Raw genomic sequence first — 18005 nt, forward strand, 5'->3', positions numbered from 1 at the left:
AAATATTTTTTCATTGATTTGTGTGTGTACGGTGAAATTGACGTAGAAAAATCTAATCCTTCCAAGCCTTAGTATCTTCCACATGAGCATTGCCCACATGAGCATCTGAGTATCTTTCACATAAAATCAGTAGGAATGGTCAGGTCCTTAGTAGACTAATTCATAGATTCCAAGGCCAGAAGGTCTGACTTCCTGTATAACACAAGCCATGCAACTTCCCCAAAATAATTTCTAGAGCATATCCTTTAGAAAAATATCCAGTCTTGATTTTAAAATTGCCAGTGCTGGCGACTCTACCACAACAGTTGGTAAATTGTTCCAATGGTTAATAACCGTCACTATTAAAAGTGTATGTCCTATTTCCAGTTTGAATGGTGTAGCTTCAGCTTCCACCCATTGGAGTGTTTTATACCTTTCTCTGCTAGATTGAAGAGCCCATTATCAAATATTTGTTCTCTGTGTAGATAATTACTGTCTGTAATTAAGTCCACATTAACCTTCTCTTTCTTAAGCTAAATACATTGAGCTCCTTGAGTCTGTCACTGTAAGGCATGTTTTCTAATCCTTTAATCGTTCTCTTGGCTTTTCTCTGAACCCTCTCCAATTTATCAACATCTTTCCTGAATTGTGGACACCAGAACTTGACACAGCAGTGGTTGTACCAGTGCCTAATACATAGGTAAAATAACCTTTCTACTCCTACTTGAGATTCCTCTGTTTATGTATCCAAGGATCACATTAGCCCTTTTGGCCACAGTGTCGTGCTGGGAGCTCATGTTCAGCTGATTATCCACCACGATCCCCAAATCTTTTCCAGAGTCACTGCTTCCCAGGATAGAGTCCCCCGTTATGTAAGTATGGCCTACATTCTTTTTTTCCTAGATGTGTGCATTTATATTTAGCCATATTAAAACATGTATTATTTGCTTGTGCCTAGTTTACTAAACAATCCAGATGACTCTTTTTTAGTGACGTGTCCTCTTCATTATTTACCACTCCCCCAATTTTTGTGTCATCTGCAGTCTTTATCAGTGATGATTGTATGTTTTCTTCCATGTCACTGATAAGTGCTAAATAGTGTAGGGCCAAGAATCAATCTCCACAGGACTGCACTAAAACAACACCCACTCAATTTCCCATTTACAGTTGCATGTTGAGACCTATCCATTAGCCAGATCTTAATCCATTTAATGTGTGACATGTTGATTTTGTATCACTCTGGTTTCTTTATCTTTGGCCGTGGCTACACTCAAAACTTCAGAGAGCTGCTGCGGGAGCGCTCCCGCAGCGCTGTAAAGCGCCAGTGTAGCCAAGCCCTGAGTCCTTGACTCTGCTAGCCATAGATTTCTCCTTGTGTCCTTTTGCTTTCCCTACAAATTTTCTATACTTCCTAGCTTCCAGTTTATATTAATTGCTATCAAATTCCTCTGTTTTCCATTTGTTATATATATTTTTATATTTTATAGATGCTTTCACTTACTCTCTAAGCCAGATTGTTTTTGTTTTTTAACCCATGAAGTCTTGTTGCTCAATCCTGGGATCCTGGCTTTTGGGGCATGTAGTAAAATGTTCTTAAACAGTTCCCAATTATCATTCACAGTTTTCTCTTTAAATTCTTTCTCCCGGCTGATTTGGTTTATAATTGTTTTCAGCTTTGTGAAGTTTGGCTCTTTTAAAGCACGAAGTATACATATTACTGTTTTGCACTTTATTTTGTTTACACGTAACAAATGTAGTAAAGTCATGATTACTTGCTCCTAAGCAACCACTGATTTTCAGTTCTGTGATCAGTTCCTCTTTACTTGTCAAGATGAGGTCTAATACAGAATTCCCTTATGTTGGGTGCAGCACTTTTTGAATTGGGAAATCTACAACTTTTAGACATTCCAAGGACGTTTTAGTACAGGCAGAATGAGACCTTCAGCATATGTCACTCAGATCAGACTCCCTCATAATAAATCTTCTATTCCTACACATTATTGATAGGTGATGCAGTCATCATGTTCTCTAGTATGATTTTTGGTGGTCCCTCGCAGACACCAACTAGTATCCCATCTTGGTCTTTATCTGTTAGAACATTGATCTATAAGCATTCAGGATTATTTGCTTCCGAGTTGTTTGGCGACTTGGAAACAGGCAGTGCCATTTTTGACAGAGTGCCAGTTTGCCTTGCCTTTTGCCCACTCGATCCTTCCTAAACAGGTTATATCTAGTGATTTTAACATTCCAGTCATGTGGATCTTCTTATCTGTCAATGATACTAACTAGGTAAAATTTGACCTGGTAAAACTAGAAAAACTTTAGAGTTCACTACAGATGTTTTCTATCTGTCTTAAGCTTTTCGGTAGAGGCCATCTGCATAATATCTTACCATTGAGCAGGTAAGTTAGATATACATTGTTGCCCATTTTGAACAGTAACTAAGAGAGTGTACGCTCCAGAGGACCTTTTCTGGCTCTGCAAAGCACTGCTTGGTGTGGTTCTCTCCCTGCTCCCAGGCCCACTTTCTCTCTTGGTTTGGTTATGGTGGGAAAACCTTTAGAGAGTAGGTGGGTCTTCCAGTATGTTTGAAAAGCAGGCAGACTTTGGCTTCTTCTCTGGTACCTCATCCCACTTGATCAAAAACATGCTACCTCCGATTCTCACACATTTTGAACTAGATTTTGTTAGCTGTATAGTTCTCAGAGTGCAGCTGTTTCGCTGAGTCATGGGTGAAAGTGTCAATTTCAGAGGTAACTGAGTCCTGATTCAAAAATATTTTGAGTATTAGCACTAGGGCTTGAATTATCATTGTAAGTGCAGTGGGAACCAATGAAAGAGTACAGAGCAATGGAGTGATGTACTCTTAGTGGCTTATCTCAGTGAGAAGGTGGTCTGCTATGTTCTGCCAGCTGGAATCTGCTAGAGCAAATTGGATGGATTTTGCCTGTAGCAGAGCTAATCATGGAAAATTCAGTTCCCTTTGCTGCAGCTATTGTATCAAAGTATCTCTCTTTAAAGTAATGGGAATGTGGAGATGAAAATATAGATGACTGGAGCTATATCCTTCTTTGAGAATAAGTAACAGTTTCATATCAAGCTGAAGATGAAAGAAGGCATTTCTTGCCACTGTCACTAATTGATCATCTAAGGTTAAATCTGCAGAGCCCCAATATTCTATACTATTTTGAATGGAGGGCAGATGACAGAAGTGAGAGATCAATGCTTGGCCAGTTCCTTGACACTTCCCTCTTCCCATCAACATTGTTTTAGTCTTTTTTTTTTTAAGTTTTCTTTGTACAGTTACTAATCAGCCAGTTGAACATGTCCAACAGGCATTGGGATGTCTTTTAAGATGGAGTTGTTGCTTTTGTTGTAAAGCAGTGGTTCTGAAACTGGGGTTCACGAAATGTTACAGCGGGTTCTTGGGGAAAAAATTCCCTAATGGCGGACAGAGCACGGTACCAGCAGCCTACCCAGATAGGGTGACCAGATGTCCCGATTTTATAGGGACAGTCCCGATTTTTGGGTCTTTTTCTTATATAGGCTCCTATTACCCCCCACCCTCTGTCCCGATTTTTCACATGTGCTGTCTGGTCACCCTATACCCAGAGCTAAGCAGATCAAAGCAAGCATATCTATCACACTGAGATTTAAACTTCAAGACTCCTTATAAGAAATGGAAAGGGAGGTGGATATTTTTTTGCTGTTTTTAAAATTAAATAGGCAGCTAGTATTGATTTTAAAATTATTATGAAGAACAAGTTTAAGCTTTGTTGTAACGTGCGTCGTTTGCCTGGACTGCTCAAGACCTGAATGCTTGTGTAGGAGGAACTCTTTGAGTTGGCTTCTTAAATACCTACATGCTGTTTCACATCTGATACTCCTTGATGAAACATAGGAGCCTTGTCTTATAACAGGCTTATTCAAAGTGATACAAGCTACAAAAGTGAGATCTTGGAAGAATGTTGCAATTTTCATAATGTAATAAAAATACTTTAATGATAAATAATAATTCATAATAAATAGTGTGTAATAAGCATGTCATAAAAACAAATTTTATATTTCTAAGGTCACTGCTTTTATAATTTATACTCAGGTAAAGGAGAAAATCCCTGGAAATATTCATTTTTAGGAGGGAGTTCGTGAGACTTGACATTTTAGTGAAAGGGGTTCACAGGTTGTTAAAGTTTGGGAACCACTGTTGTAAAGGATAGTTAAAGATGGGTGTCCTCAACATATTGTTGGCAGTGTAGCTTGTGTTATCTCACAATCTCTCCAACTGGTCTCGTGTAAATGTCGAGGGTGAGTAGATTCCTGCCAGACTCTGCAAGTGAGAAATCTTAGGGAAGGGGATCAGTTGCCCTTAATGCTATTTGGGTCATGTTTCAAACCATTGTAGTGTTGTGTTATCTATTGCATTTCTGTCATGTAAGAAGGTCAGCAGCGCCTTGTGATCAACTGTTGAAACCGGCTCTGGAGCTGTAGTTAGAAACAACCATTTTCTATTATTTTGTACTGTATAGTGGAATAGACCAGCATAGAAGATTTGAAAATGGGAGTTGTGTGTTCCATTTCCTTATATTGGTAAGGAGATGATCTGCCAGGTTTGGAGAAATTGAAGCTTGTCAAGTTTTGTGCATATGGAATTAGAAGAGTCCAACATGTGGTAATGAAACTAGAACCAAAGAAAAAGAACAGCATGATCAGAATGCATGTCTGAAATCCCTAATCCTTACATTAATGCGTTTAGTGTTGCTCTTTATCTCAAGGAAATAAAATTATTGGATAAGTCAATACACAATTTGAGGTTTTTAAACCAGGATCCTGCCATCCTTCAGAAATTTCCTGTGTGTTAAGTTCTGCACGTCCTTGAATAGTAACCAAAAGAAATACACACAGTCTTCCTTCTCCCTGTAAAAATGTGTTGCCTTTCCATTTGCTTTTCATTGCTTCTCTTCTAGCATACTCAAAAATAAAATTTAAATATAACCTCTCTTAGAATTCCCTGTCCTATTCAAAAAGGATATGAAAGAGGAGCAAGAGATATGTCTCATCCCTGGACAGACAAAATCAAATTAAACTTCTGAATATTAGTCCAAGCCTGTGATGGTTGATATTTGTATTGGCCATAGAATCTTAATGGGCAAGGTGTACATATTGATTATAACCGTCAAGCTTCAGACATACCGTATATGCTCGATCATAAGCTGGTTCGTTTATAAGCCGACCCCCCCAAGATGGATAAGTAAAAATGGAAAATTTTTATAACCTGTTCATAAGCCGACCCTATAATTCAGGGGTCAGCAAACTTTGGCTCCCGGGCCATCAGGATAAGCTGCTGGTGGGCCAAGATGGTTTGTTTACCTCGAGCGTCCACAGGCACGGAGGTAAACTTAGGTAAACAGTGTCCCAGCGTGCCAGCAGCTTACCCTGACGGGCCAGGACAGCAACTGGTGGGGAAATTTTGGGGGGGGAGAAGCTCGGAGTCAGGAGAGCAACCCCTGTGACCACCCCTCACCCCTAGCCCGGGACCCCCACACTCTCCCCATCCCATCCCTTCCCACCTTATCTGGGGAGGGCCAGGGGAGGATGTCTCTGACCTGGTCGCGGCCTGCTCCGGTGGGCCAGACCGGGCGGCGCGGCCGCGGCCTGCCAGCCCTGGAGCTGCAGCTGCTTCGGAGGCTGGGGGGAGAGCAGGGTGGCCAGAACTGGAGAGACTCTGGCCCCGCCTCTTCCCTTCTGTCTCTGCTGGCTGTGCTGCCTCTCTTTGCTCCCTCTGTTGGGGGGAGGGCTGTGTTCCACCTCTCCCTCTCTATACCCATTCATAAGCTGACCCCCGTCTCTGGTGCTTCCCTTTTTTTACTAAAAAAATGCGGCTTATGATCGTGTATATACGGTAATTTGTCAACAAACACATATAATATTTTTGTAAGGTATTATGAGTGCAATTTAAGTTCACACCAAATGTCCTATTTGATGTTGAGAAAGAAAGCACATATTGAGACATAGTACTGGATTCCTGTGAGTGCCCATATCTCTTGCAGCAGTAGAACAGGCTCTTTCAGTAAATATTCTACAAGCTGTAAGCCATGTGACTCACCATCCAAGAAGATTTAGAAGAATACTTAATCTGAGTTTTCTTTGGGAAACTCTAGAACAGTGAGGATTTCTTACTGGCAAGTTTTGTAGGGTTTTTTTTTTTTTATTTTAATTTTTTTTCCCTTTAAGGGAGGATTTTACTATTCACTATGGTTATTCTGTAATTAAATATTTCATGGGGGCGTGAATGATAATAAGCAGTGTGCGCTAAGAAATATTTTTGAGTTGGACATGACCTTTCATAACTTTTCAGTGATAGAGCATTTGTAGTGACCATTCCAACTACAGATGAGAAACTTTCTAGAACCTTCCTCTTAATTGTAGTCTTTTGAGAGAGAACTGAGTTAGATTGATATGTTGGAGATGGAACAGAGAGGGATAGGATGAGGGAAAACCAAAACTAAAACACATACTGACTGGGTAAGAGGGCAACTTGTGTGTGTGTGTGTAATTAATTCCTGAAATCTAGCAGAAAACACTATCTCAAGTACTATTTTAACCCCAGGGTCATTTCTATTTGATGTGCTTGGCCTCCAACTTAGTCAGTATGTGTAATTTATTAAATGCAAAGTTGCTAAGAAAAAAGATTGCTTGATTGTTTGGTGCAGTGGAAGTTGCAACTTGTAGAAACTTGAAAGAAGGCAAATCTGAACAAATTTCATGGTTGGAGAATGTTGCCATGACAACAGCCTTTAAAAATGTTCTGCCCTTTAAAGGTATGTATGTATAAATATGAAGAAATACTAATGGGAAATAGTCCTTTCTAGAACAGAAAATATTTATCAGCTCTAAAAGAGAAATTGCTATGTTTCTTGTGTTATAGTGTGAAAGTGGAACCATAAAATGTTACCTAATTTCTTGCAGATGATTAAACAGTAAATAATGGTATTCTTCTACCATTTTATAGTGGGTGGTAGTTCTGAGCTGCCATTTAGCAGATTTCCTTTCTGTCATAATTGCCATTTCCTATTCTCCAGCACAATCAGGAGCTAGTGTCTACTTTAGAGTTCGTGTGCCTGAGCCTCTGGAGTGAGCAATGGCTACGTTGTCTTTTAATGAATCTGTGCTGAGTAGAGATGCCTCATTAGCAGTTGTATTAGAAGTGGAGTCAGCTAGAAGGGAGAAAACCATTTTGAATGGCAAATCTCACCAATAAGTGTTGTTATAACTGTTTTTAGCTCCTACAAACACCAGGAAATAGACTATCCCATTATTTTTCCCAGTCTTGAGACTTGGATTTTTGAATAACAACTGAGATCAAAAGTTGTCTATAACTCCAAAAAAACCTGGGGTGAGATTTGTGGATGGAAAACTGGGTAGGTTTATGCTTCCAGTTTTACAGTGGGGATGTAGGGGAGGAGTGGGTAAGTGCCACTGATAGGAAAATAATTTTGACATTGGCTGTATTTGTTCAGGAGTTTTCAATTGAAAAGGCCTTATAGGACCTACAGTTGCAGGCTTTTAAACTAGTAATCAGATAAATTTTACTAGCCAATACCTAAAAACGATGGCTTGACAGAAGAGAGCTGGTAGGTTCCTGCTGTAGATCAGCGGAGATTTGGGGGGTTTGTCATACCCTCTGAATGGATCTGGTGCTCATTGTTTGGAACTTTTGTTGAGAAATAAGCTTTTTATGTTTGCTTTCTGGACAATAATTATAAGAATGTTTCATTAATTTCTTCTTTAAAATAGAAAATCATTTATTCTATTTTTTGTGTTTCTCTTACAGTGTAAAAGATGTGGTTGCAAGTTGTAGAAGAGATTTTTCTGTGGAACATACCCTTCCCTAAAATCCCCTGAAGGCATATACTGCACCTGTGATGGACCCTCAGAATACTGCTATGTTAGGGTTGGGTTCTGATTCCGAAGGTTTTTCTGGGAAAAGCCCCTCTGCAGTCAACACTGACATAGTGATAGGCAAGAGAGAAGTAGATCTAGAGAGTAGCACCAAGGAGGAAGAAGATATTAAGAAGAAGAACTGGGAGGGGAGCACCATTGAGACTGGGAAGAATGAGGGTCTGACTGATGCACAGCAACAGTTTTCAGTGAAAGAAACAAATTTTTCAGAGGGAAATTTAAAATTGAAAATTGGTCTTCAAGCTAAGAGAACTAAAAAGCCCCCTAAGAACCTGGAGAATTATGTGTGCCGGCCTGCCATAAAAACCACTATCAAGCAACCAAGAAAGGCATCAAAGAGTGGGAAGATGACAGATGAGAAGAACGAACATTGTCCTTCAAAACAAGTGAGTAGTGTTTATATACTATTAAATGCTTCCCAACTCCTAGATTATCCTGTGAGGAGTTGTATGTGCTATTGGCCAAGTTACACCCCTGTATAAAATACATATCTGAGGAATAGTCTTCATTCTAAAGTCTGGTTATGGTCAGAGAAGTGACATCTCCCCATTTCATATTTAATATCCACTAATAATTTCCAGGTCAAGTCAACTCAAAATTACTAATCTAAACAAAGTTTTTCTGTCTCCAACGCAAGATCATGCGGTATGTTGACTGCTTTGTATATCATTACAAGCAATGAAGACTCTGGTCTCAGAATTTAATGTCCATTCTGTTGATGATGTTTGACTCAGCAGAGAATTCTATTTGCTCTTCATTAGCTAGTTTGACTTTGTAGTATTTACAGTAGTAAAAACTAGTTTTTGCTGGTATCCTAAGTGGATGTGACCAGAGTAAATAGCAGTACCATTTTTAGTCTCTTGCCTCCATTTACAGTGACAACTGTGTATTTATACCATGCTCATCACTATAGTAACTGGATTTGTATCCCCTACTAAACAGTTATTTTAATGCTTAGATCCTAGCCATTGATATTGCTACTCATTAGTCCTGTGTTTGGAAGGGAAAAAGAACATTGGATCTGATGGAATGAAGACTTACAATGTACTGCTTATAATTCAGTAGCACCCAAAATGTGCTAGGTGTTTTACAAATATGAGAAGACAGCCCCTGCTTCAAGGAACTCTTGTTCTGATAAGATGGGATAAATATGATGAGTGGACAAGGATTACAAAAATAAGTGTGCACCATTACTTACTTTTTTTATGTACACATCTTGTTACAAAATAAGTTTCCCAATATGCATAAAAATTTTCCCAACCAACTAAAATGCTATTCTGGAGCAAAGTGCCCCTTTTCACTGCCTCTCTTCACTACTTATCTAAGGCCATGATTCAGCAGAACATTTGTGTGATTCCTACATTCTGTTGAAGTTTAAAGCTAAACATGTGCTGAAGTACTGTGCTGAGTTGAGCGCCAAGTCTGCCCCCCCCTTAAACCCCCATCTCCCTTTATTACCAACCTCCCTAACTATTTACCCTTCTCTTTATACTCCCTCAGCATCCTACCACCATCTACCCTCACTCCACGTGGCAACCCTAGACAATTCATCCTGAGAATATGCCCCACCTCTTCCTGCCAGACAGCTCCCTTTCTCAACACAAGTCCCCCTACTTTCCACATTGCTGCTGCCGTGGGAAGCTCCCAAGACTGGAGGGTGTTTCATTTCCCTATCCTGTGCCCTCCCCAGCTAAGTCGCATGTATAAACACACAGCCAGCAACATCTGTCAGGCAGAACCCATGCACTGGAGGTGGCAGAATAGAACTCTTTGGTCATGTGGTGTTAAGGACCTGATTTTCTGCTGGCTGACGCACATACCCTTCCCCATTGAGGAGATTGTCACACTTAAGCACATTCTCAACTTTAAGCATTTGTCCTTGCCCTTAAAGAATAGATACAGTGTAATAACAGTGATGGCTAAAGTCTCCTTCCTTCTCCTCCAGACTAAATCATGCAAAGTGTTTCATGTATAAAGCAAAAGCAACATATGTTTTTCTCCACTGTGTTTTGCTGGCCAATATTCATTTGTTTAATCGGTGTGAACCTATTGCATGTCAGAAATTACTTTGTCTCAAGCTTATTTAAAACACCACTGCAAATAGCATAAAACTTTTTTATTTTTTGTCAGAACCCTTTAGGGTGACCAGATGTCGTCCTGATTTTATAGGGACAGTCCTGATTTTTGGGTCATTTTTTCTTATATAGGCTCCTATTACCCCCACCCCCACCCCCTGTCCCAATTTTTCACATTTGCTGTCTGGCCATCCTAGACCCCTTGGATATTCACTGCATGGGAGGAAGCAGGAACAAATTCACACCGATATGTACTTCTGTGAATAATTCCAATATTGGATATAACAGGACAGATAAAAATGTATGATTTTTTAAAAATAAACTCAGATATTTTTACTTAAATAAAATACATTTTTCTTATTTAAAATAAACCTTTTTAAACATTAAATTTGAAATGATGGCGACTTGTTTTAAGACCTAAATTTACTATACTAAATTTACTATTAACATAAATTTAAAAAAAACATTGAAGCTTGAAAAAAATATTCAAGCAATACATGTTTGCTGCTGAAGTTTTAAAGAAAGTCAAACCACTGAACTGGTGGAAGTCACTGACTAGCACCTGGAACCAGAGTTTGTTGAAGTGCTAACCAGCTTTTGACAGCAGTGGCCTTTTCTGCAAAACGAAGTCCCAATTTTAGTGTAAAGACTATAATTCATTGCAAATCTACATGGTTTAATGATTACCAATCAATGAGAATCAGCCTTTCATTAGGAAGATAACTAAAAAGTACAAATGCAAAACAAGACTTAAAATTGATGATTTAAAATAAGGTTTCCTGCTTGTTGATTTAAATCAGGATTAAAATATGAGGTTTTAAATCACTTTAATTTGAAGTCAATCTACGCTGGTATATAATTCCCACATTCCTGAACTCTAGTTGCAGATCCAAGACCATGCTGCCGTGCCACTAAAGTTATCACTAAATCCACTGAAAATACATGCCAAGGAAGATGTAAATGAAGAGTATCTATATATGAGTTGTTTGAATAAATTACTTATAGTGCACAGTTATGTTAAGTGCTACATAGAAAACACAAAACAGGTGCATGCCCCAAAGATCTAAAAGTCTAAGTGATTGATTTGACAGACAAGTAGGGATAACATATACCTAGAAGGATAGGGATGAGGAAGAATTTGGGTAACAAAGATGATTCCCAGTTTATCAGTTAAGACAGACTATCTTGATAGTTCCAGATTTTTTTTCATATATATGCAAGCTTCAAGCTTTCATTTTAAAGAAATTTATATTTGTAGACTTTCTGGTTGCAAAAACAGCTACCCAATTGCAATCCAGTGCCGTCTTCCAAGGTCTGGGGACATACTAGATAATAGCCTTCAAAAATTTGAATTGTCTTTTTCAACACAATGGGGCAGTAAATTTCAAAAACAGTGATGGCAAGGTAAATAGTAACATTAATTATTTCACTGCAAATCATTTTAGTAGAAACATCCTGCTAACATTTTGTCACCTGTGCTTGGATTTGTTTGAAAAGTCATTCCACAGGAATAAAAGCGCAAACTTTAAAAAGCCCATAAGTGAATGTATTCTTGCTCCCCTGCGTATAGTAATTGCGGGGAGGGGAGGGGGGAGAAAAATGATAGATCATTCTAGGGGGATTTGAAAAAGGTCCAGGAGGAGGGGAAGATCCCAAGCAGGGAATGAACAATCTCAGTGATATGGGTGATATATTTGTTCTTTTTTATTTAAAAAGAAAAGTTGAAATTAGTTTTTATGTAAATGTTTTCAGTGGGAGCTATTTGTTTTTACAGTTTTAAATGTAAAAGCATAAAAGGCAGGCCCTGGCTTCTCCTCCAAGATGGCTACCAGGTACAATATTACCTTCTACCCAAGAAGGGAAATGAGCCCAATAACTTCCACTCAAGTGATATACTTTGCTAAATACTTATTTGGTGCTGAAAAGACCAGGATTAATTATATACAAAAAGTGACTTAAAATCACTGCATCTCTCTGTCCTTGTGTAGGCTGAGCAGGGTTAGATACAGTGGAGCTGCACTGGTGGTGAATAATGGTGGTACCATCATTGTAAGGGTAGACAAGGCCCCAATACCTGTTAGCAACAAGTGCAGCTGTGCTGGTATTGACAACAGTTTAACTGCTATAAGCACCTTTGCACAGTCTCGTGTCTCGCACTTTGATGGGCGAAAACCTCCCCATTATAATCCATAAACCCACCACCTTATCCTCTTTTAAATCCTTCCATCAGATTCTTCTCTACTATAATAACTACAGAACACTGCCATCTGATCATGTCTAGCCAGATGGTGAGCTGAGACTAATACTTATTATACAAAACACATTCGTTTTTCTGCTCTTCCTTGCCCCACCTCCAAAATGTTTCAACTACATGCTATGTCTTGTCAGAAACCTAGACTCTAAGCGCTCTGGGACAGATACTGTCTTTTTACTACATATTTGCACAGCACCTAGCACAAAAGGTCTCTTATCCTTTATTAGGATCCTTAGGTACAACTATAATATAAAGAATAAATAATAAAATGCTAATGGAGGCAGGAATAAACCGTTTTTAACACTGTCAGGAAAAGTTACTCCAAACAGATGTACTTGGCACTGTGAAAAAATAAGATGCAGTAGTCAGAAAAGGTACAAGATTCTCAAGCCTTATCTACGCTATGGAAAAATCTTTTGGCATTTTTAACAGCCTGTTGATTATAGCCAGGTTTTACAGACAGGTTGGTGGTTGCTTCTTGGCAACGTTAATTTATTTTGTTACCATGATATACTCTTTATTTGCATCCCTCCCACCCCCATACAAATATACACAGTTCATGGCTCATAGTTGAAAATACTTCAATGTAAAATTCACTGATGATTATCTTCCACAGTTTTTATTTTTTGATAATGGAGTTTTTTGCTGTGCACTGCAGGTGGCTTGGCTCCACTCCCCAGGCCTCCATTCCCATGTTGTTGTCCAGGTGAACTGGCTCAGAATGTCCTTCCTCCATGTGTGCCAGAGAAGGAAGGAACTTGTAGGTGGCTTCAGTGGCTCATCTCCCCAGTTCTTTGATTGCTGTACTGTTTAAAAAAAAAAAAAAAACAGGGCTTGTCTACACTACGCAGCTTTTAGCGACAAGGCTGTGTCAACACAGCCTTGTCGCTAAAAGTCAGTGTGTGTAAACACTCTGTCAGTATTTTGTCCACACTTTGGCTGACAAAATACTTTCAGCCCCACGAGCGGCGTTAGCTTTGTCGGCAGGAGAGCGCTCCTGCCGACAAAGCCACATTCACATTGCCACTTGCGTTGGCAAAATTTTTGTCTTTAAGTACCCGTGAAAGACAAAAGGTTTGTCGACAACATCGCAGTAGACAAGTCTTAGAGAGTGAGAGAGTAGACAGGTGGAGAGTCCAGTCAGAAGGACTGCAGAGACCACTACTAAAGAAGAAAGAGGAATCCTACATAAAATGTGTCTGGAATGCTCTTAATGCTCTGCCTTTGGATATCACCTTTCTCCACATGAAGAGGGTGCATTTTCTATGAGGTGTGGAATTCGCTCCCACCTCAGTTCATCATAGGCTGAATCTGTGGTCATGCTGCAAGGCCTATTTGTTCTCCAGGCTTTTCCTTGGAAAAGGGATACATTTTGATGGGAAGTAGCTTATTTAAGAGAGTTGAGATAAGTTGGTAGAATTTAAAGATCTGTTTGAATTTTTTTTTTTTTTAAACTTGTCATGTGGAAATATACCCAGGGCTTCATGTGTATTTTTAAAACAAAAAAGAAAAAAGTAAAAATGGAATAAATAAAATATATCTCTGAATATTAAGGGCTTGAAGTGAATGTCTTCATTTTAATATTATTTTAATTCTAAACTAATTTTCCCCCTGCCCCTTTCCAATTCTATTCCAAACATCACTTTAGATATCAGATTTCCACAAAATTAGGAATGCATGCTAATGACAATGGACATGGGTTAAAAATCTAAACACTGTGAAACCTCATCTTGAGCACTTTCCCTCCTATGTCAGAGACCTGAGAGGGTCTGTCTCTTCAACACTTAGCAACACTTCGTTTGGCTTGTCATTCCTATAAAGTAGTATTGAAATTAAACAAAAAATTTCCTGCCAGGCTAAGCCACATTAAAATAGTGTGTGGAAGACCTTTTTTTTTAATTGTTAAACGTGGAAGTGTATGTCCCTTTAAGTTAAAGAACTATTGAGGGTAAACAGCTGAGTGCCCCTTCCAGTCGTTCTCCAGTGCAGTTAAGAACCATTTTTCTTTGAGTGACTTGCAAAGGATATTTTAAAAATGGAGCTTGTGCTTTTTGTCCTTCAATGATAGGTAAAGGTCTGAAACCCTTTTTTATAATGTCGCTTTCTGCCATTTTATTAACATTATAAATACAAGGAATGTATGCAGTGTTGTAGCTGCATCGGTCCCTGGATATTAGAGAGACAAGATGGGTGAGGTAATATCTTCTGTTGGACCAACTTCTGTTGGTGAGAGAGAGAGAAACTTTTGAGCTACACAGAGCTATTCTTTAGGTCTGGGTCCAATATAAAATATATTACCTCACCCACCTTGTCTTTCAAATATAAGGAATGTAAGTTCTAGTCTTTCCTTAGTTTTGCTAAAAAAAAATGTGTTGGTCATAGAAGATGTACATTGGTAGTTTTTTACACCTTAATTGAAACAGTGGAAGTACTGAATCTTTATCAAAGGCTTTCTTTCTCGAGAATTTTTAGCACTTAAAGTTAAGTAGAGGAAAACAAAAACAAACACAAAAAAGAGTTTTAGATTGCCTAACTAAAAATTTCTTTCCCTCTTTTCCCTCTCAATTACTTAACGTTCACACTCTGCTCTAGTTGTCCAGTAAACATAGATATGTCTTCACTGCATCGTTAGATCAAGGTATATCTTGAAGGTTATCCCTATTATCAAATTAAATGCAGCGTTAAGCTCAAGGTAGCTAGCTTGTTGGATGTGGGGGTGGTGTTAGAAGCTTGAATGCTGCTAAAGCTCGTGGGGACTCAGCTGTCGAGTTTTCCAGCTTAGGCAAAACCTGAAATTTTAAAATGTTTAAAAAAAAAAAAAAAAAAAAAACACTTTCAAAAGTCATCATTATGCAATATAAGGAAGCAACAAAGAAGACATATCCAGGTTTTTCCCTTTCAAGTCTGTCCCTGTTGTGTTTACTGCTGAGGAATTGGGTATGAAGGCATGTTATAAACATTCTTCACATATAAAGAGCTGGTGTTCTGAGATACTGCAGTAAAACCTCAGAGTTAGAAACTGACCGTTCAACCAAACACCTCATTTGAAGCTAGAAGTATGCAATCAGGCAGCAGTAGAGACAAGAGACACACACAAAAAAGCAAATATAGTACAGTACTGTGTTTAAATGTAAACTACTTTAAAAAGGTGGGGGGAGGGGGTTAAATTTTTTTTGACAAGGTAAAGAAACTGTGTTTGTTGCTTTTAACCATCTTAATTTAAATGAATTTTTCTTCTGCATACTAAAGTTTCAAAGCTGTATTAAATCAATGTTCAGTTGTAAACTTTTGAAAGAACAACCATAATGTTTTGTTCAGAGTTATGAACATTTCAGAGTTACAAACAACCTCAATTCTCGAAGGTTTGTAACTCTGAGGTTCTACTATATTAGATTATGCTTGGATAAAGTGTCCTTGTTGAGTCCTTTTTGTTCTGTCAGCTATCTTACATACAGTTGACCACAAAGTGGACTGTAACAGGTGACTGGAGGTTCTCCTTAGTCCTGAGGTTCTAGGTGGTAGTTTGGGCAGTTGCTTTTTATCCTGAGATCTCTTTTCATGGATGGTTCTGCAGCATTTCATGCTGTTCTTTCCTGTTGAATGTTTATATGAAATTACTAAGAAGGTTAGCATGGAATCATGGACTGTGGAGTCTTTTAATATGATGATGGCATCCGACTCTGCATCTCCATCTCATCTGAACTGTCTGACACTGGAACAAATGACCTGAGGTCTAAATGAAATTGTTGGATGAGGGCCAGTTCATTGAGGCTCAACCCTGACAAGACTGAGATAACATTAGTAGTTTGGGGGAAGCAACATGAAGAGTTGTCAAAGATTACATCTGCACCCCTGATTGAGAGAGTGTGTCAGCTATTTGTTACAGTGGCAGTGACCAAGAATTTCATCTGTTCTTGACAAGATGAGTGCTACAGTTTTTCATATGTGGGCCTCACTACAATCAACTATTTTCATTTCAAGTCTATGCTACTGCAGTGCTGCCTCAATGGACCTGTATTGTGAGGGCATATGGAAGCTTAAAATACCACACCTTTTTATTAAGCCACTCAGCACATTGCATCAGTTCTATGTGATCTATATTCTGTTACTTTTCAGGTGGAGTTAAAGGTACTGATTTTTAACTGGACCTAGTCGCTTGAGACAGTGCCACTCTCTCTGTGAGTGGTACTGCTGCATTTGTGAGCAGTAGAGGCACTTGAGCTACAACTCCTCTTGTTTAAATGGAAGAAGGATGTTGACAAGGCTTTCTGTATGTGGGGGGTCTTTGGCTCTGGAATTCACCTGCTTGATCTACCAAAGCGTGCATTTGTTAAACTTCTAGGCACATTTCAAAGCCTATCTATTTTTCTAGGCATTAGGTGACGAGGGTGGACTGAAAGTGGAGGGCATTGAGATGAGGTTACTGTCATTGTTTTTTGTTTGCCACCATAGGCCTCCATAATAATAGCTTTCTGATGCATACCATATTCCTATAAAAATTGTTTATTTTGAATTAAATTTGATCAGCTGTGTTTCCTTACAACAACAAATATTTTAAAAGTAAGGAAATCATAAGCAACACAATTCCAATGTCCAAGCATTAGCCCACTGCCATCACAATATTCAGCAACACAATAAGACCTCTACATGGCAGTGTTACAATTCTGTAGTTTGTTTGCTCTTAGTGTAGTGATTTTAAAAGTAGTGAACTAAAGTGTTTCCACATGACTTTGTTATGGCATTTCCATTGTTGATCATCGCATCCACATAGCTCGTCAGCAGTGTCCACTAGCCATTCAGCATTACTAGGCAAATATCCCATGATGCACTGTTCTGCTGCTTTGCTCTGGTTTTTTTCTTGTGGGGCATTGTGGGATGCATACCAGAAACTACAGACATATCGAATTTGAGGTCCAACTAACAAACTTCTATGATTCCTCTCTTGTCATCCATTCCATTTTGCCAGCACCATTTTCAAACTGATGTCAGGCAGCCTGGAGGATGCAGTGCTGAGCACCATGATCATGACAGTCATTAATATGAACAGAATGATGTACATGCATTCTGAGTTGCTCAGGTGGATCAATTTGGCTCTGCAGCTTTAAAAGAGCTGTTGATGCTGCAGTGGTATGGCTAATAGTTGAGGATGAAATTGAGCATTTGCTTCTGCAGAGCATATACGTGGAGCACCTGTACTCAGTGGGACATCACTTCTAGTCTTGGCCAACTATCACTGACTGGTGGGACAGCATAGTGATGCAGAACTGGGATGAATAGCAGTAGTGACACAACTTGCTGCAACTTTCCTAGAAATCTGTGCAGATCTCACCTCTGAGTTGCAGTGGCAGAAGACTAACATGAGCTCTCCTTAATATGGAGAAGCATGTTTGCCATCATCATCTGGAAGATTGCCACTCCCAGTTACTACCGGTTGGTAGGGAATCCAGGTTGATGTGGGTAAATCAACTGTTGGGTTGCTGTTGTGGAGGTTTGCAGTGCTATGAGGAGGATGCTGTTATGTTACGTCAAAGCTTGGCAGTGCACAGGAGGTTATAGATGTATTTGCACAGATGGGATTCCCAAACTGTATTAGGTTTGTTGATGGGACACACATTCCTATTCTTTGCACCCCCGCACCAAGCCAAAGACTTGATTAACAGGAAGGGGTATTTCTCCATGGTATAGATTCACCAATATTAATGTGGAGTGATCTGGAAAGGTCCATGATGCAAGGATAT

At 39.1% G+C, this 18005-nt stretch overlaps 1 protein-coding gene across 1 annotated transcript in view; it reads left to right on the forward strand.

Annotated features, from left to right (window-relative positions):
* Positions 1–720: 720 nt before the first annotated feature.
* ASH1L (ASH1 like histone lysine methyltransferase) overlaps positions 721–18005 on the forward strand; it is a 145030-nt gene continuing 127745 nt past the window's right edge. The window contains exons 1-2 of the mRNA XM_065419824.1: positions 721–851; positions 7811–8324. Of these exons, the coding sequence (XP_065275896.1) occupies positions 7902–8324 (423 nt within the window). The 5' untranslated portion in view covers positions 721–851; positions 7811–7901. The remainder of the gene's footprint in view (positions 852–7810; positions 8325–18005) is intronic.

The sequence above is a fragment of the Emys orbicularis genome, chromosome 20 (assembly GCF_028017835.1).
Source record: "Emys orbicularis isolate rEmyOrb1 chromosome 20, rEmyOrb1.hap1, whole genome shotgun sequence".
Taxonomy (NCBI): Eukaryota; Metazoa; Chordata; order Testudines; family Emydidae; genus Emys; species Emys orbicularis.